Source organism: Saccostrea echinata, unplaced genomic scaffold (genome assembly GCF_033153115.1).
Source record: "Saccostrea echinata isolate AGI-Se365-2 ecotype Australia unplaced genomic scaffold, CSIRO_AGI_Sech_v1 ptg000042l, whole genome shotgun sequence".
NCBI classification, from domain to species: domain Eukaryota; kingdom Metazoa; phylum Mollusca; class Bivalvia; order Ostreida; family Ostreidae; genus Saccostrea; species Saccostrea echinata.
The window spans coordinates 2,426,764-2,443,598 of NW_026889791.1; the positions used below are offsets into that span (position 1 = coordinate 2,426,764).

The following is a 16,835-nucleotide window of genomic DNA, read 5'->3' on the forward strand; positions in this document are numbered from 1 at the left end:
TGCTAATAATAAAATATAAAGATTCACAATCAAGTATTATTCATCAGTATCATAAAAAAAGATGATGTATACATATTATTTACATACTGTTCCAGCTTTAATATAAATATTGTAAAAAAAATTATATGCATTCAACAGAGTATTAAATATTACAGTGTACTCAACTAAGTCTCTTAGTAGATTTTATAAATTCATGTACATATGAAAATATTTTACAGTTTGTTTGATAGGAACATTGACTTTTTCCTCTTAACAGAGTGTCTAGTTCAGAAACAACATCAATATCATTTTTTTTTTACCAGTAAATTTCTTTGAACAATATATGATGGACATTTGATAAAGTAATGTTCAGTATACTCTGTCTAAAATCCTTAAAATACATGTAGAATTTTTGACCCCCTTTCTTAAATCAAAGGTATTTTTAACAAGAACAAGTATTGTTAAAAAAAATATTCTCATCTCAGTTCTGATGAGAAAAAAGGGACGTTTTCATTTGAGTGAAAGTAATATCATTTAAATCGTCACACAAAGCGTCCAAATAAAAGTAGATACAAAAAACTGAATTATGATCAAGGCATTCTCTATCTTAAAGAAATTGTCTTTCGCAAAATATACATTTACAATAAATAGCTAATAGTATTTTAATTTATCTGCTTTAAATAAGTATCACCTCAGAAAATTGTTCGATGTTGAACTCTGCAGCATTTTTCATTATTGTTATTATTATTATTATTATTTTTTTTTGATAAATTAGCACCGTTTTTCACCTTTGACATATTACGTAAAAGATTTTCATTTAATTGTCCATTCATTTTGCAAAATCTTACAGTTCTCGAAATATGAATTATTAATGCATAAAAATGATTGTCAGTTGACAGACTTGCATTCTTCGACACTATAAATTTTCCAAAATAGAATAAGGGATTTTCCAATAAAAAGTTAAACACTGACGAACATAGAAAATTCCAATATAACTCTCTATATAAACAGATTTTATCAGCTTAAAGTACATTATTTCCAAAGGATAAAAGCTACAAAAATGTACAAAGCTATAAGAAAGGTAAGTTCTTGTAAGATTTATCCCTAGCTAAAGTTTTTTCTTCAGAACTTTTCGTATACCAGAATAATCATTAAAAATATCGTTATATACGACGCATGCACGTGAAAATTTCATTAAAAATACACAATGGAATACTGTAAACGTACTTTTCAGCACAAGTTATTTATTCCGCCGAATCAAAATTTTGGTTTAATCCGCGGGTGTAATTTTACGCGGATTTCTTAGATTGTCACTATATGCCTTAAATGCAGCTTAAGTACGCTGCGACAAATTTCCGCGGAAAATTTGTAACAGCGTAAACATAGCGTAAATAAATCTGAGGCGGAAAAGTACGTCTACAGTATGATGTTAGTAATATATACACATAAATTATATAAAGTATTTGATTCTTTATATAGATGAACTTGGTCCTCGTTTTGATACTATCAACATTGGTTACAATTGTTAACCCACAAAGTCTGCCAATACAATCCATTGTAAGTTTACCTCCCGTCCACATATTTGGAGGAATCGGTGATAGTGGACCAGAGGTTGGGGTCAAAATCAAACCCAAAGATTCTGGCTTTTCAATGCTTGGAAAAACAAACGTAGACGGACATTGGATCGCTAACATCGGTTGGAAAAAGGACAATGTAGATATTTCAGGTCATGCAAAAAATGTCGGTAATGGTGTGGAAGCCGGTGTCAGAGTAAAAATAGATATCGGCGGATCCGGAAAAAGCAAACCAAGAAGAAGATCCTGGTTTAGAAGGGTCTTCAGAGGTTAAATTGTCTGATAGTAATTTTGATTATAAAATGTTGACTTACTAGAAATACATGTGTACATGACACAAACTGCTAATGATTTGAATATCTGTTAAATAAAATTTAATTTATAATAATTTTTATTGTCTTGTTTTATTAAAAGTTGTGACTACAAAAATTCGGAGAAAAAAAACCCACACTTTAACATGCAGAATATGAAAAAGGCACATTGAAAATCATGTAAAAAATAAACATTGTAATCCTTTGTAAAAAATGAAAAATATAGTCTAGTGTTTGATAAGTTTAAAGAAGACGTCAGAAACGCAATATGAAATCTATGATTTTATTAAAAAAAAAATATAAATTAAAAAAAAAAAAAATGGGTATAAAAAAGTAAATCTGTTATATGACCGTTTAACCACGATGAACAATTTAATAATAATATATCTCTTCCTTATTCTGGTAAAGAATGCTTCAAAAACATTGAAATATACCTGTACTTTGTTTAACAGGTTAAGTATTGCATTATATTGTGCAGGAAACTGTAGTCAATATTTCAAATATATATGGTAGAAGTTTTGCCAATGAATATGGGACAGGATAATATGATTTAAGAGACGTTTAGAGATCCCAGGCTGAAGGGTTGTTGACATAATTTATATTGTAATAAATCTGAAATAAAAACAATATTTATGAAGTAATTTATGGAGATTTTTGAATTTTTGAAAAAGGTAATTCAATTCGGATATAAGGAATTATTTGTTCGTCCTTTAAGCCACCACGAGTGCTGGAAGGTAAAATTCCGAATCAACCTGTCGGTCTCTTCAACCCAAATTTGCCGATGAAGGAATACATGCATATGGCGTGAATATGAGTCAACTACTTAATCATAATAAAAGTTCAGTATATGCATTCCACCATATTTCAAGTTGAAGTCTCACCCTGCATTTACTACAGATAATCCCCAATTGGTGCTTCCAAACTTTTAAATTATAAACAACTTACAGTTTCTAGATATTGAACATCTAAAACAAAATCCTCTTAGGTGTTTTTGCTTTTCTTCTTCTTTCAACTACGGTCCAGCTGATGATGTAAATAAAGTTGAAAATGACGGCCTAAAATCAATCATTTTAAAACGTCTTATAGAAATACACTGAATTTTTTTTATTCTGACGTAGACAGGCAATCTGCGAACCATACATCCTTCCGTTTTCACTTAATTGAAAGTGATAAAAGAACAAAAAAGACTGCATGAACGATATGTTTTTTTTTTTTCCAGCAGACAAGGTTTAAAACAATATTGTCTTTGTAAGTCTCATTATTATAACTATAACTTTCGAAGAACTTGGTTTTACTTCTACATCTGGGAATCCAACTTATACTCACAGTTCACACTCTAAGGATGGAGTTCTTCAAAATCACCTTTAAGTCTTTTAAACCTTTAACGTTCTACCCTACCTATGTTTGTCTTCATCTGCAATCAAAATTTGGAAGAAACACTTCTCTTTATGAAGATATACAAGAGGATTTTTTTTTGAAATCCTATGAAATGTCAATCCCACACTATAAATATCTAAATATTCTCTATAAAAAATTCAACATTATCATTTTTTATAATAGCCATTTTTTCTTGATATATGTTGTATTTAATGTTTGACGTTATAAATGACGTTAAAATAGTTATGTATAACAACGCCATGGCTTCAAAAACGTCAGTATAAACCAACACCATGCGTTACGTTGAAACAGAACTCGTATCATTTATGTCAATTTAAATCAGATATAATGGAAATTACAAAATCTACGAAACGAATTTATGTCACGTGTCTATTCCAATGTAAAATGATTAAAAATTGATGCATTCCTTCGTTTTTTTCCAAATCTTTGAAGTTTATGCGATATGAAATCTGAACAATTTCTGGTTACAAATTATAATGACGAATTTGATTGATGAACACTGATGCATACTAATCAGGCCCGTAGGAAGCAATTTCACTTTGAGGGGGCACAATTGTACATTTTCAGTTAGGGGGCACTATCAACTACCAAAATTCCTTGACAAGCAAAAAAAAAAAAAAAAAAAAAAAAAAGGTCATCAGACGTTATTATTGAGGGAGCACAAGCATACATGTACAATAGCTATGTTCTCTATAGTATTCTATATATCGGCAAAATTATTGGGGGGGGGGGGGAGACACGGCCCCCGTTTTTTGTTTATTAATTTTTTTTAAAAAGTGCGTTCTTCCATCAATTTAACGCACGGATCAATATGAGAAATTTGTCACACTTTCACCGAATATGCGAATAAGGTATACAGATATAAATATCAAGAAAATGTTTCCATTTCTTTGAACAATAAAAATATTTTACATAAATATATCTAAAAAAATGTTTATAGTTAACAAACCATTTATAAAGTAATTTTTTCCATGCTAATAACTATACGCAATTAACTTATTTATGTGCATAATTCAATATATTTAAACAAAAAAATTGTATCCCTTTTAGTAGATTAGAACTTTACAATCCCTTGTTAAATTGTCAAATAAGTATTAACATAAAGAAAGAAACAATTTTAATGTTCATTACTAAAGTCTACCTTAAAAGCAATGTCCTGAGGAATGATGACTCAAGTTGACAAAGGATGAGTCTACTTACTTCAAAATATTTTTACATCTTATATATCTTTTACATAACATTCCACGCCAAGTTAAAGACGCTTCATTTTTAGTTGTGTAGATTAAAGAGGTTGTCTCCTTCGGAACATTCATATATATATATATATATATATATATATATATATATATATATATATATATATATATATATATATATATATATATATATATATATATATATATATATATACATATTTGTCAATATTTAGAGTTCTCATGCCAACCACTAGTTACAAAATCTACATTGATATGTTTTAATCTTTTCACATTGCAGTACAGGCAAATTAACAATATTTGTCTAACATTTGAACTAGAAATTTTAGAAACAAGCATGCAGGGTGTAAGCTTTCAAGTAAAGCAGATATTTTTTTTATGCCATTGACAACAATTGATAAAATTTGACCGTGTTGAAATTTATGCACCGGTTAATTTTTCATAACTTTAATATTTAAAGTTTCATCTTTTATGCTTAAATGTAACTTTATGTAATGAAACAATATAGATCATGCAGCATTTGTTATGAGGTAGAAAAATACAAAATATAATGAGTTTTAAAACCTGCACGCAACTCTATTTTTATTTAATTTAATACTGTCATATTATATAAATTATCTTATTTTGTCTGCTAAAAATCTTGGGGGGGGGGGGGGGGGCGGAACTATTCCTGTATATTTTTTTTATTAATTCAACAAAATTCAGCCTTTTTTGGAAATTAATATGTTTTTTTCCCTTAAAGATTCCTCGAAGATATGATATCGTTATTCTGGCCAACTCTTGTCAGTTTCATGTCTATGATGGTAATGATAATGACATCATTACAATGGAAGAAATGAGCAGTCTTTTTGAAAACCCGGAGCTCGGCACTCAACTATTCAATGATCTAGATGTTAACAAAGGTATTGATTTGTTCATTTGTTCCTCTAATTGAAAAAAAAAAATGTTTATGAAATTTATTTTCACATTGTTTATTTTAATTATTTTGAAAAGTTAATAAAATTATCATGCGTGACATGAATTTTGAATGATATTGATGACGGTAAATGATGAAAAAACATATTTTGATATACAGGTAAAATTTATGAAAATACATTTGTATTGATAATTTTGTCTATTTAGGCGTTATAATCTTTCTTTCCTTTTAGACGGCAGAATCGCCAAGTATGAATTTTCTCGAAGAGTTCCATTTGTAATTAAGGAGTGTTCAAATAACCAAAGGATCGCCAGGAAATTATTGCCTCATTAAGAATAAGGGAATCACTAAAAAAAATCATGTGGATTTTTCAGAATAGTGAAGTCACATGCAACATAGTCCCAAATATTTTTATACATTGTGTTACTTCGTGCAATAAAATTTGTATTTAATATCCAACTGCTTTATGTTTAAGTTAATTTGTATTGAAACCAGAAAGATATAGTTTTTCAAAACCACATTGACTTTTACTAAGTATCATTTTTCAATTGTCACAGAATGTGTCTTTATTCATGGGAAGTAATTTACTCATTAACAATATAAGATTGATTAGTGAAATAGATGCAATGAGTATTGAACCTATAAAACCTCTCTCTCTCTCTGCAATTCCTTCAAATTTATACTTTTTTTTACATCGCTTGTTGACAAATTCTGTGTTTTGCAAATATGTGGGTCAAGGCTTTATATTTCTCTTTTTTATTTGAATCCCAAGAGAATTTTCCTTATTCTCTGCTCAGTTACACAATATATAAAAAAAAGGTTTTCTGTTAGGAAGTTATGGAAGTTTAAATAAAAACTTAATTTACTTCATATCCTGTAGGTATAAATTTCATTTGGTAAGCGTCCGATATCTGATGTATTCACAAATAGAATTAGAGATTCCTCGAATTGATGATGTCATAAATAACATAACTTGATTTGCACGACAAAATTGGAATGAAATGAGGTTCACACAAAATCGATCCTAATTTATTCAATTATATTCCCACGAAAACATAATTTAAGCAAAGCTGGACATGACCTTCAAAATTAAAACAGACTACAGCAATACTTTGACAAAATGACGCAAAAAATTAATAATGAAGTGTTTGTTTGGCGTTGACTAAATAAACAAAACTAAATACACATAAACATATCATAAATATGGATTAAAACAGTTTGTTACAATTTGCATATATTCTCGTTTGTTGTCGTTATTGTTTTTGATTTTCTTGGTTTTTATTTTTTTATTTTTTTTTTACAATTACGAGGATTGTCTAGTAAAATCTAAGACAAGTTGTCTAGAATGGAAAATAATCATCATGTTAGGCTATTATGGGAGTCCAAATCAAACTTTTTACTTAAAAAGTCGACCATGTTATTTTTAAAAAGTCCTAAATCTTCATTTAGACAGTTGTCAGGTGAGCCGTAACGTAATCAAACATTGCCTTTTTGTCTGTTGTGCTTACCACCATTTCATTTTAACATCTCGGGAAACTGTCAAAAGTGATGTAAATACTTCAAACTTCTCAAAATGACAGTAGATAGTGAATTCGAATGTAATAATTTTTACTGTAACCTGATTTATTTTGAAATTAAACCAGTGTATTCATGATAAACCCTGATTTTTGGCCGTGTGCCTTAAGAAAACCCCCATTTTTGTCTATATTGTGTCAAAAAATTAAAAGTCATGCTTAAATATTATTTGTAAACTCTTGCTAAAAATTTCAGCTCAGTGCGCCAAATATTTTTCTTTACACCCGCTTAGTGAACGGTTTTACCGGACAACCCTCGCAAGTTTCTTTAAAAAAAAAAAAAAAAAGATTATTAGTAAAAAAAATGAAGATTATGATCAAATTGCAATCTGATAAATCTATTGACAGTACAAATCGAGATCAAGGCAAAACATGGACCCCTGAAAACACCAAGGGTTGGATCAAGTACCTATTAGGACACGGTAAACCGCCCCCTCCGAGTCAGGAGGTCACAACAGGCAATTGTTCTCTGTCAATGGAGTAACCCCCCAGTCAAACGTTAGCTTGAAAGTAACAATTGAAGTGAAAAAGTTAGTTAAAATTGACCAAAGAAGAGGCTTTATTTGCAATTAAGGTCATGTAAAGGTCATAGAAATTTCGAAATACTGAATCTAATCAAGTCCCGCAGGTAGGTTAAGGCTTCCCGAAGAAATATCACAGTGCACTCTGTGCCTTCACATCTCTGAACTACAAAAATATGACGTCATAATGGAAAATGACGTCAAGTCACTGCAAACTTGAGGTGTTATGACGGGGAGAGTGTCATGAACTTTACACTTTATTTCAAACTACATGTAAAATGCTAGATAGCTATTGCAAAATTCATAGGTCGTTAAAGGTTTTTTAAGTCTTATATGTCCGATTATTGTAAAAATACACCGTTAACCTTCCCTTGATTGTAATTCCGCATGTTCAAAATGCTTATGAAAAATATACTTTTGAAATGAACTCTGTTTTATACCCATGGTTGGAGGTAGAATTTATTTTGTGTGTATTAAAGAGTCTGACACAGGTGATTAATTAGGATTAATCTGAATTTTTGTGGAAATCTGTAAGAAGAGGTTGTTCTCTAACTGAATCTTGCTTGGGAAAAATGCGTGTTGGCTTTGTTTTAATACAGATTACGATTTTGTTTGGAAAATACCCTCAAATTTGTAGGTAAGTTGAATTTATCACGAAATATTTTGTATCCAAGTAATACTACAACTTTTACCAAGCACATTTCGGATACACAAAGAAACGATGAGTTTATTTATATAACAAAATGTTAATAATTATTGTGTTAATCAGCTGCGCCGAAGCGATTTATATTAAACACTTCCAAAAATTATAAATGACCGTCACGTGATCAACAAAGTCATGGGATATCATAACAAATATGTTTTATATGAAGCCGAGGAAACCCTCTATATAAATTACTAAAGTTCAATACTTATAAATTAAAACCAAAACCGACCTCGCAATGACATATTATGTTTTGAGCACATTTTAAAGCTTCGGGAAGCCTTAACATAGCTGCGCCTGTTTCAACAGTTTTTGTATGTTATCTAATAGCTGCCTCTGTTGAGAAATCGAGCATACACAGAATATGAATGTGTGTAATAATTAGTCTTTAAACATTACATATTGGAGAATAATCAAGATAACCCTACCCCTGCTGCAAAACAAAGCTGGTACACAACAATGCTGGGGGTTATATTCCATATCTATCATTCTGTCTGTCTCACAACTCCGCAGAGCATGTCAGTCCTTCTCTTTTGTCTATCTCCTTCACCTCAAAGCTTGGGGGGGGGGGGGGCATATTCCATGTGTATGCTGACTGCATCCGTCTGTCTCCTTCACAACAAAGCTGGGGTACAGATATCATGTCCATCCTGACTCCCTGTTCCAGGATTACGAAACAGACTTCAACTGCAGTCAAATTTTCAAATGCATGTAAAATGTTTATCAATTATTGAATTAATCTCTAGATTTGCAGGTACAGTCCCTGAAACATTCTACTTTCCCATTTTTCTGTTCGCTCACCGTTCGTTCACCGTGCGTTCACCGTTCCCTCTCCGTTCACAGTTTTGCGTTCTGCGTTCACCGTGCGCTCACATTCACCGTTCACAAAGCGTTAACCGTTCGCTCTTCGTTCGTTCACTTTGCGTTCACCTTGCGTTCAGCGTTCACTTATCGCTCAGTCTTTATTGTCATTCGGAACTCCGAAGTGAAAGGATTTATCTTTTTGTAGAGTGTAAGTAAGGATTTACAGTTTTTGCAATTTAATAATTAACATATTGTGTTTAAAGAATCGTTATTTCATGGGAAAAATTATCTACAATTTTTTTTATTATTGCAACTTAGCTTTTAGGTTATTTGTTAATTTACCTTGCAAAATAAATGTTGTTATAAGTATGTACCTATGTAGAACGATGCTGAAAAAAAAAAATGAATTTAAATACGAGCAATATACAGATACTTCAAGCACTGCAACATTTTGTTGTTACGTCAAAGACGACAAATTGTAAATGGAGAGATAATTATCCAAGTCAATTAATTTACCAACTGCAGCAAAATTACGAAAATATTTATTTCTACCACTTTTTTCAATTACTATAAAAATAGATATTGAGCTAGTTCTAAGAATTATAAATAGTACTGCGGATATCCAGTTAATTAAATATTTTTGGAGCGAATAAAATGGATAGTGTGGTTTTAAAAAAAAATATTTAAAAATATACTATACTACAGAATTTTTTCTACTTTACATATATAAAAAGTCTTTAGTTAGAGAGAAAATCCTTCCTTCATGATCACCGTAACTTTATATGTTTGAAAATCAATTTGTTTAAAAGCCCCCTACCCTTTTCCCTCCCTTAATCCATTACTTAGTATTTCCAGTATATTTCAATTAAAATTTAAAAAGAAGTTAATGCGTTTTGTAGCACAAAAATTTCAGTCTCAAAACATACATGCATCTAAAAAACAATTGTGTTTCAAAATTTAAACGTGCCGGCGATGGTATTTTAAAATTGTAGGGAGTATGTTTCACATTCACGCGGCTGAATCATTCCAAGTGTTTATTCCTATGGGTAATGTATTTTATTCATTTATTTATTTAAAAATTAATACTTCGTGGAAATACAAGCACTTCGTCTTCGTTGTGACGAGACTTTCAAACCTGCACACCTGTACAGTGTCGAATGATATTGATTGAAAGGACAAGCACGTGGACTTTGTGTGAACTTGAAGCAGAGAATAGATCTAAAAACTGATTATGACTGTTAAACAAATGGATTTGTTGATAAAAAAGGTTACTTTTCATACTGCCTGACATATTTAGAAAAAAAATTAAGAATTTTTGTTTGCTCTAAAAATTTGTTAGATCTAAAAACTGATTATGACTGTTAAACAAATGGATTTGTTGATAAAAAAAGGTTACTTTTCATACTGCCTGACATATTTAGAAAAAAATTAAGAATTTTTGTTTGCTAGAGGTACAAACATTTGGAGAAGGAGGGGTGGGGGTAAAACGGAATCTCTCTCTCTCTCTCTCTCTCTCTCTCTCTTATTTGTCTGTTTGATAAAACCATGACAGCATGTTATTTTTATACATATAAAGTTCTGAAAATTTATTCTACAGCAAATAATATGAATGCCTTTCTGTATCATCTTGTCCGAGTATAATCACTGCGAAATGTCTACTGATACATGTAGAAGTCTGCTCTATAAATCATAAAAAAATAGATATGACACATAAATATAATATTGCATGTAAATTTTAAAATGCGAGTGTATTTATGCAATACGTGCACGGACCTTTGTAAAATATTTTAATTTTTTTTCTCGTTATTTTACACAGAATAGCCTTGGCACGGAAATACATGTATGTTTGTTATAACCGTTTTAATTCATTCTATAAGGCAGTAGTTTCCCCTTTTAAAATCCCTATTATTTGTTATGAATTTATATATCAGATAAAAATAAAAATATTTACATTACAACTAGAATAATTTTATCTTTTATACTAGTGTTCGGTAACAATTACTGTAGTGTTCACGAATTAGTTTGATGTATTTGGTCCGTGGCCGGTAGTTACCAGAAAGACGCGTGGTGTATCAGCTCAGAGTAAAAGATGGGCCGTCTTGTTTACTTGCTTTACTACAGTCCCTGAAACGTTCTACTTTACCACTTGAACGGTGAGCGAACGCTGAACGAACGCAGAGCGAACGGTGAGTGAACGATGTGTGAACGCTGAACGTAACTTGGTGAACGGTAGGTGAACGCAGAACGCGAACGGAGCGCGAACGCGAGCGCAAAGTGAACGGTGAACGGACGGTGAACGCAAGGTGAACGATTTCTTCGGAATGCCACTGATCTTTTCCATACATTGTATCTAATCAATTGTATTCTAATGTCAGGCGCAAATAAAATAAATAAATAAATATTCAAAAACTGCCCTAAGAAAGATGAAACATGCACATTAAGTAAAACTATTAATTAAGTTTCTTACAATATTTAAATTCAGCTGTTTAATCACACTATTCTGATCGCTGTAAAACATTGTCATTGTTACCGAACGCTTTAGTTTAAAAGATAAAATCATTTTAGTTTCAAAATAAATATGTTAATTCTTTTTTGATATATAAAACCATTACAAATAATGATTTTCGAAGAGGACATTACTGACTTATAGAATGAATTACAACGGTTGTAACAATGATACAAATTTTTCTGTGTCAAGGCAATTCCGTGTAAAATAATGAAAAAAAAATTAAAATATTTTGCTACGGTCTGTGAACATATTGCATGTATACACTAGTATTTTAAAAATTTAATGCAATAATTTATTTTTGTGTCTTTTCACTTTTTATGATGATTTATTAAGCAAACTTCTACACGTATCTGTAGACAATTTCCCCTGATTATACTCGGACAAGATGATACAAAGAAGCTTTCATATTATTTGTTATAGATTAAAATTTCAGAACTTGATATTTAAGTAATACGTGTCATAGTTTTGATTAAACGGACAAATGAGAGAGAGAGAGAGAGAGAGAGAGAGAGAGAGAGAGAGAGAGAGAGAGAGAGAGGGAGAGAGAGAGATTCCGTTTTATCCGTTTTAGCCCCTTTTTTTATCAACAAATTCGTTTTGTTTGACAGTCATAATCGTTTTTTTATTTTCCTGCTTAAAGTTCACACGAAGTCCACGTGTTTGACCTGTCAATCAAAATCATTCGACACTGTGCAGGTGTGAAAGTCTTGTCAAACCAAAGGCGAAGTGCTACACTGTAGTATTTCCAAGAAGTTTTAGCATTTTGTTTTATTTCTAGATCTGATTCCAACTTTTCCAAAACATAAATAAATAAATCAAATACATTGGGCATAAACATAAATTTGAAACATACTCCCTGGCCAATTTAAAATTCCACAGCCGGCACGTGTATATTTTGAACTACTATTGTTTAATGACTTTTTTATACCTGTATGCATGTTTGTTTTGAGACTGAAATTTTTGTGCTACAAAACACATTAACTTCTTTTTAAATATTAATTAAAATATACTGAAAAAGCTGACTAGTAAGTAACCGATTTAGGTGGAAAAGGGGGAGGGGGTTCTTAATCATATCGAATGAATATAAAGTTATTGTAAATAAAGGATTTTTTTCTCTCTAACATTAGACTTTATTTATGAATTGTAGTGTATTACATTTAAATAAATATATTTTAACCACACTATCAATTTAATTCATTCCAAAAATATTTAATTGACTGGATATCCGCAGTACTATTTATAATTCTCAGTCAGAACTAGTTTTAATAATGTATTTCTATAGTAATTGAAAAAAACAATAAAAACGTGTTAGTAATAAATACTTTCGTAATTTTGCTGCAGTTGGTAAATTAATTGACAAGGATTATTATCTCTGCATTAACGATTTGTCGTCTTTAACATAACAACAAAATGTTGCAGTGCTTGAAGTACCCGTATATTGCCCGTATTTAAATTTAATTTATCAGCATAGTTCTACATAGGTACATACTTAAAACAGCATTTATTTTCCTGATTAATTTAATAAATAGCCTAACAGCTAAGTTAGACTAATAATAAAACATATTGTAGATAATGTTTTTCCCATGAAATAATGATCCTTTAAACACGATATGTTAATTATTAAATTTTAAATCCTGTAAATCCTTACATGTACAAACAAGATAAGTCCTTTCACTTGAGAGTTCTGAATGACATTGAAGGCTGAACGATAAGTGAACGCTGAACGCAAGGTGAACGCAAAGTGAACGAACAGAGAGCGAACGGTGAACGCTTTGTGAACGGTGAATGTAAGCGCACGGTGAATGCAGAACGCAAAACTGTGAACGGAGAGCGAACGGTGAACGCACGCTGAACGAACGGTGAGCGAAAGGAAAAATGGGAAAGTAGAACCGTTTCAGGGACTGTACACGAGCAGTCCACATTGAAGTGATTGAGGACATGTCTAGCTCGTGCTTCATTAATGCCCTGAGACGCTTTATAGCCTTGCGTGGACCAGTAAAACTTTTTCGCTCTGACAGGGGAACAAATTTTATTGGAGCTGTGGAGGACCTTGATGGGAATGCCATCAACGTTGAAGAGAATATGATGAAGACTTACCTGAAGGAGAACAGAGCAACCTGTTTGCTTAATGCCCCTCATGCATCCCATATGGGAGGTGTGTGGGAAAGAGTTATTGGTAGTGCTCGCAGGATCTTGAACTCTAAGACAGGGGCAAAGAACTGACACACGAAGTACTAGTCATGTTCATGGCAGAGGTTTGTGCCATACTGAACTCTCGTCCGATAGTGCATGATATGGACCCGTCATCACCCATGGTACTGAGCACAAACGTACTGTTGACCAGAAACGGGTAAATCAGATCATTCTCGGAACATTTCGATATCAAGGACATGTACACAACCAGCTGGAAACATGTTCAGGTGCTGTCTGGTATGTTTTGGAAGAAGTGGCACGTTACCTGCTTGGACAGTTTACAAAAGAGACAGAAGTGGCACTCAAATAAAGAGAATCTGAAGACCGGAGATGTTGTACTCTTACGTAAGAATAGGAACCTGTGGCCGATGGGGATAGTCGAGAGCCCGATTGAGAGCAATGATGCAATGGTTCGGAAAGCTGTTGTACGTGTCGCCAATTACAGGAAGGTTTACACCCGACCCGTTACCGAGATGGTTCTCCTGCTTGAACTGTAACTTTTTGAATAAGTTTGTTGTTGTTATGCAGTAACAGTTTGAGATTTTTATCAATGTTAGTTAGTGACTGGTTATATCTATGATATAAGACGGGGAGTGTAGTGTTCACGAATTAGTTTGTGTACAACCCATTTTTTAAGTGCGACCGGATATTTCGTGGTCTACTGTTTTTTTGTTTTGTTTAATGCATTTAAGTTCTCCATGCTGGTGCGGGATGCAGCACATGTTTGCAGCTATAACTTCAATATTGTCCATCCGGCCGACAGCACATTGTAAGCTTTTATGTTTGTAAATGTTTACATGATTATAGTATTTGATTTTGCTTAAATGTTTGCATAGGTGTCATACGTTTTGTTATTTTCTTGTCGTTTCTAAGAATAGCAGATACCGCCAAATTTACAGTGTATGATTTTGCATTGATATATTTGCATAGTTTGCTCTATGAGATATTGTAAGATATCATTACTATGTATTCTCATAACTTTCAAAATGTATGTAAATCAGATAAATGGCAATTAATTGATTATCTAGTCAGTATATTTGTAAGCTCAGGCCTTTGGTGCTGAACTCGAAGCAATTGAGAGAAAATAGGACCTACCTAGGAACAGTCGTATTCAGGATTTATCTCCCTTTATTGATGATAAAGGTCTGCTCAGAGTTGGAAGTCGTTTTAACAAGCTGAAGAGCACAGGACTCTCGTCACTTAAACCAGTTATAGTTCCCAACGGACATGTGGCAGTACTACTGTTACGTTTCATTCATAACAAGGTTTTCCACCAGGTCAGAACGATTACTGAAGGCGCCATATGTTCTCATGGCTAATGGATCCTGGGAGCAAAGAAACTCAAATCCTCCATCATTCATGGTTGCGTTGTGTGTTGGAAGCTACGTAGGATGCCCCAGAAACAGAAGATGGCAGATCTCCCTGTTGATCGGCCCACCTCAGGACCCCCATTTTTTCTCTGTAGGACTTGATGTATTTGGTCCATGGCCTGTAGTTATCAGAGAGACGTGTGGTGGATCAGCTCATAGTAAAAGATGTGCCGTCTTCTTTACTTGCTTAACTACACGAGCAGTCCACATTGAAGTGATTGAGGACATGTCTTGTTCGTGCTTCATTAATGCCCTGAGACGCTTTATAGCCTTGCGTGGACCAGTAAAACTTTTTCGCTCTGACAGGGGAACAAATTTTATTGGAGCTGTGGAGGACCTTGATGGGAATGCCATCAACGTTGAAGAGAATATGATGAAGACTTACCTGAAGGAGAACAGAGCAACCTGGCTGTTTAATGCCCCTCATGCATCCCATATTGGAGGTGTGTGGGAAAGAGTTATTGGTAGTGCTCGCAGGATCTTGAACTCTAAACTGCTTCAAGACAGGGGCAAAGAACTGACACACGAAGTACTAGTCATGTTCATGGCAGAGGTTTGTGCCATACTGAACTCTCGTCCGATAATGCTTGATATGGACCCGTCATCACCCATGGTACTGAGCACAAACGTACTGTTGACCAGAAACGGGGAAATCAGATCATTCTCGGAACATTTGGGTATCAAGGACATGTACACAGCCAGCTGGAAACATGTTCAGGTGCTGTCTGATATGTTTTGGAAGAAGTGGCACGTTACCTACTTGGACAGTTTACAAAAGAGACAGAAGTGGCACTCAAATAAAGAGAATCTGAAGACCGGAGATGTTGTACTCACACGTGAGAAAAATGTCCATAGGAACCTGTGGCCGATGGGGATAGTCGAGCGCCCGATTGAGAGCAATGATGCAATGGTTCGGAAAGCTGTTGTACGTGTCGCAAAGGACAGGAAGGTTTACTACCGACCCATAACCGAGATGGTTCTCCTGCTTGAACTGTATCTTTGTGAATAAGTTTATTGTAGTTATGCAGTAACAGTTTGAGATTTTTGTCAATGTTAGTTAGTGATTGGTTATATCTATGATATAAGACGGGGAGTGTAGTGTTCACGAATTAGTTTGTGTACAACCCATTTTTTAAGTGCGACCGGATATTTCCTGGTTTACAGTTTTTTGTTTTGTTTAATGCATTTAAGTTCTCCATGCTGGTGCAGGATGCAGCACATGTTTGCAGCTATAACTTCAATATTGTCCATCCGGCCGACAGCACATTGTAAGCTTTTATGTTTGTAAATGTTTACATGATTATAGTATTTGATTTTGCTTAAATGTTTGCATAGGTGTCATACGTTTTGTGTATTTTCTTGTCGTTTCTAAAAATAGCAGATACCGCCAAATTTACAGTGTATGATTTTGCATTGAGATATTTGCATAGTTTGCTCTATGAGATATTGTAATATATCATTACTGTGTATTCTTATAACTTTCAAATTGTATGTAAATCAGATAAATGGCAATTAATTGATTATCTAGTCAGTATATTTGTTGCATGTTTGAATACTCTATGACTGTTATGTGTTTATGTACAAGTTCATTTTGTATATATTTCAGCCTTACACCACGTTCTTCAGTACACTTGAAACTTGAAACACAGTTTGATTGTGTGGTTAGCTGCCTATATGCAGTGATAATTACAAAATGTACAATGTTTTACAGCGATAAAAATCGTGTGATTTAAAGGTTGAATTTAAATATCACACATATGTGCAGAAAA

At 32.9% G+C, this 16,835-nt stretch overlaps 2 protein-coding genes across 2 annotated transcripts; both read left to right on the forward strand.

The window, feature by feature from the left end:
- The first annotated feature begins 965 nt into the window (after positions 1 to 965).
- On the forward strand, positions 966 to 1,941 carry LOC133201103 (uncharacterized). Its single transcript, XM_061336898.1, has 2 exons — positions 966 to 1,060; positions 1,459 to 1,941. The coding sequence occupies exons 1-2, from the start codon at positions 1,040 to 1,042 to the stop codon at positions 1,825 to 1,827; spliced, it is 390 nt and encodes a 129-aa protein (XP_061192882.1). The 5' UTR covers positions 966 to 1,039; the 3' UTR covers positions 1,828 to 1,941.
- A 12,982-nt stretch (positions 1,942 to 14,923) lies between these two features.
- Positions 14,924 to 16,075, forward strand: LOC133201024 (uncharacterized). The gene has a single exon (XM_061336828.1). The coding sequence runs from the start codon at positions 14,924 to 14,926 to the stop codon at positions 16,073 to 16,075; it is 1,152 nt and encodes a 383-aa protein (XP_061192812.1).
- Positions 16,076 to 16,835: the final 760 nt, after the last annotated feature.

Bases quoted from the DNA above. Each gene is read 5' to 3' on its own strand.
- LOC133201103 (XM_061336898.1), top strand. From the start codon at position 1,040: ATGTACAAAGCTATAAGAAAG. The intron at 1,061-1,458 runs GTAAGTTCTTGT...TTCTTTATATAG, and splicing joins TGTACAAAGCTATAAGAAAG to ATGAACTTGGTCCTCGTTTT.
- LOC133201024 (XM_061336828.1), top strand. From the start codon at position 14,924: ATGTGGCAGTACTACTGTTACGTTTCATTCATAACAAGGTTTTCCACC.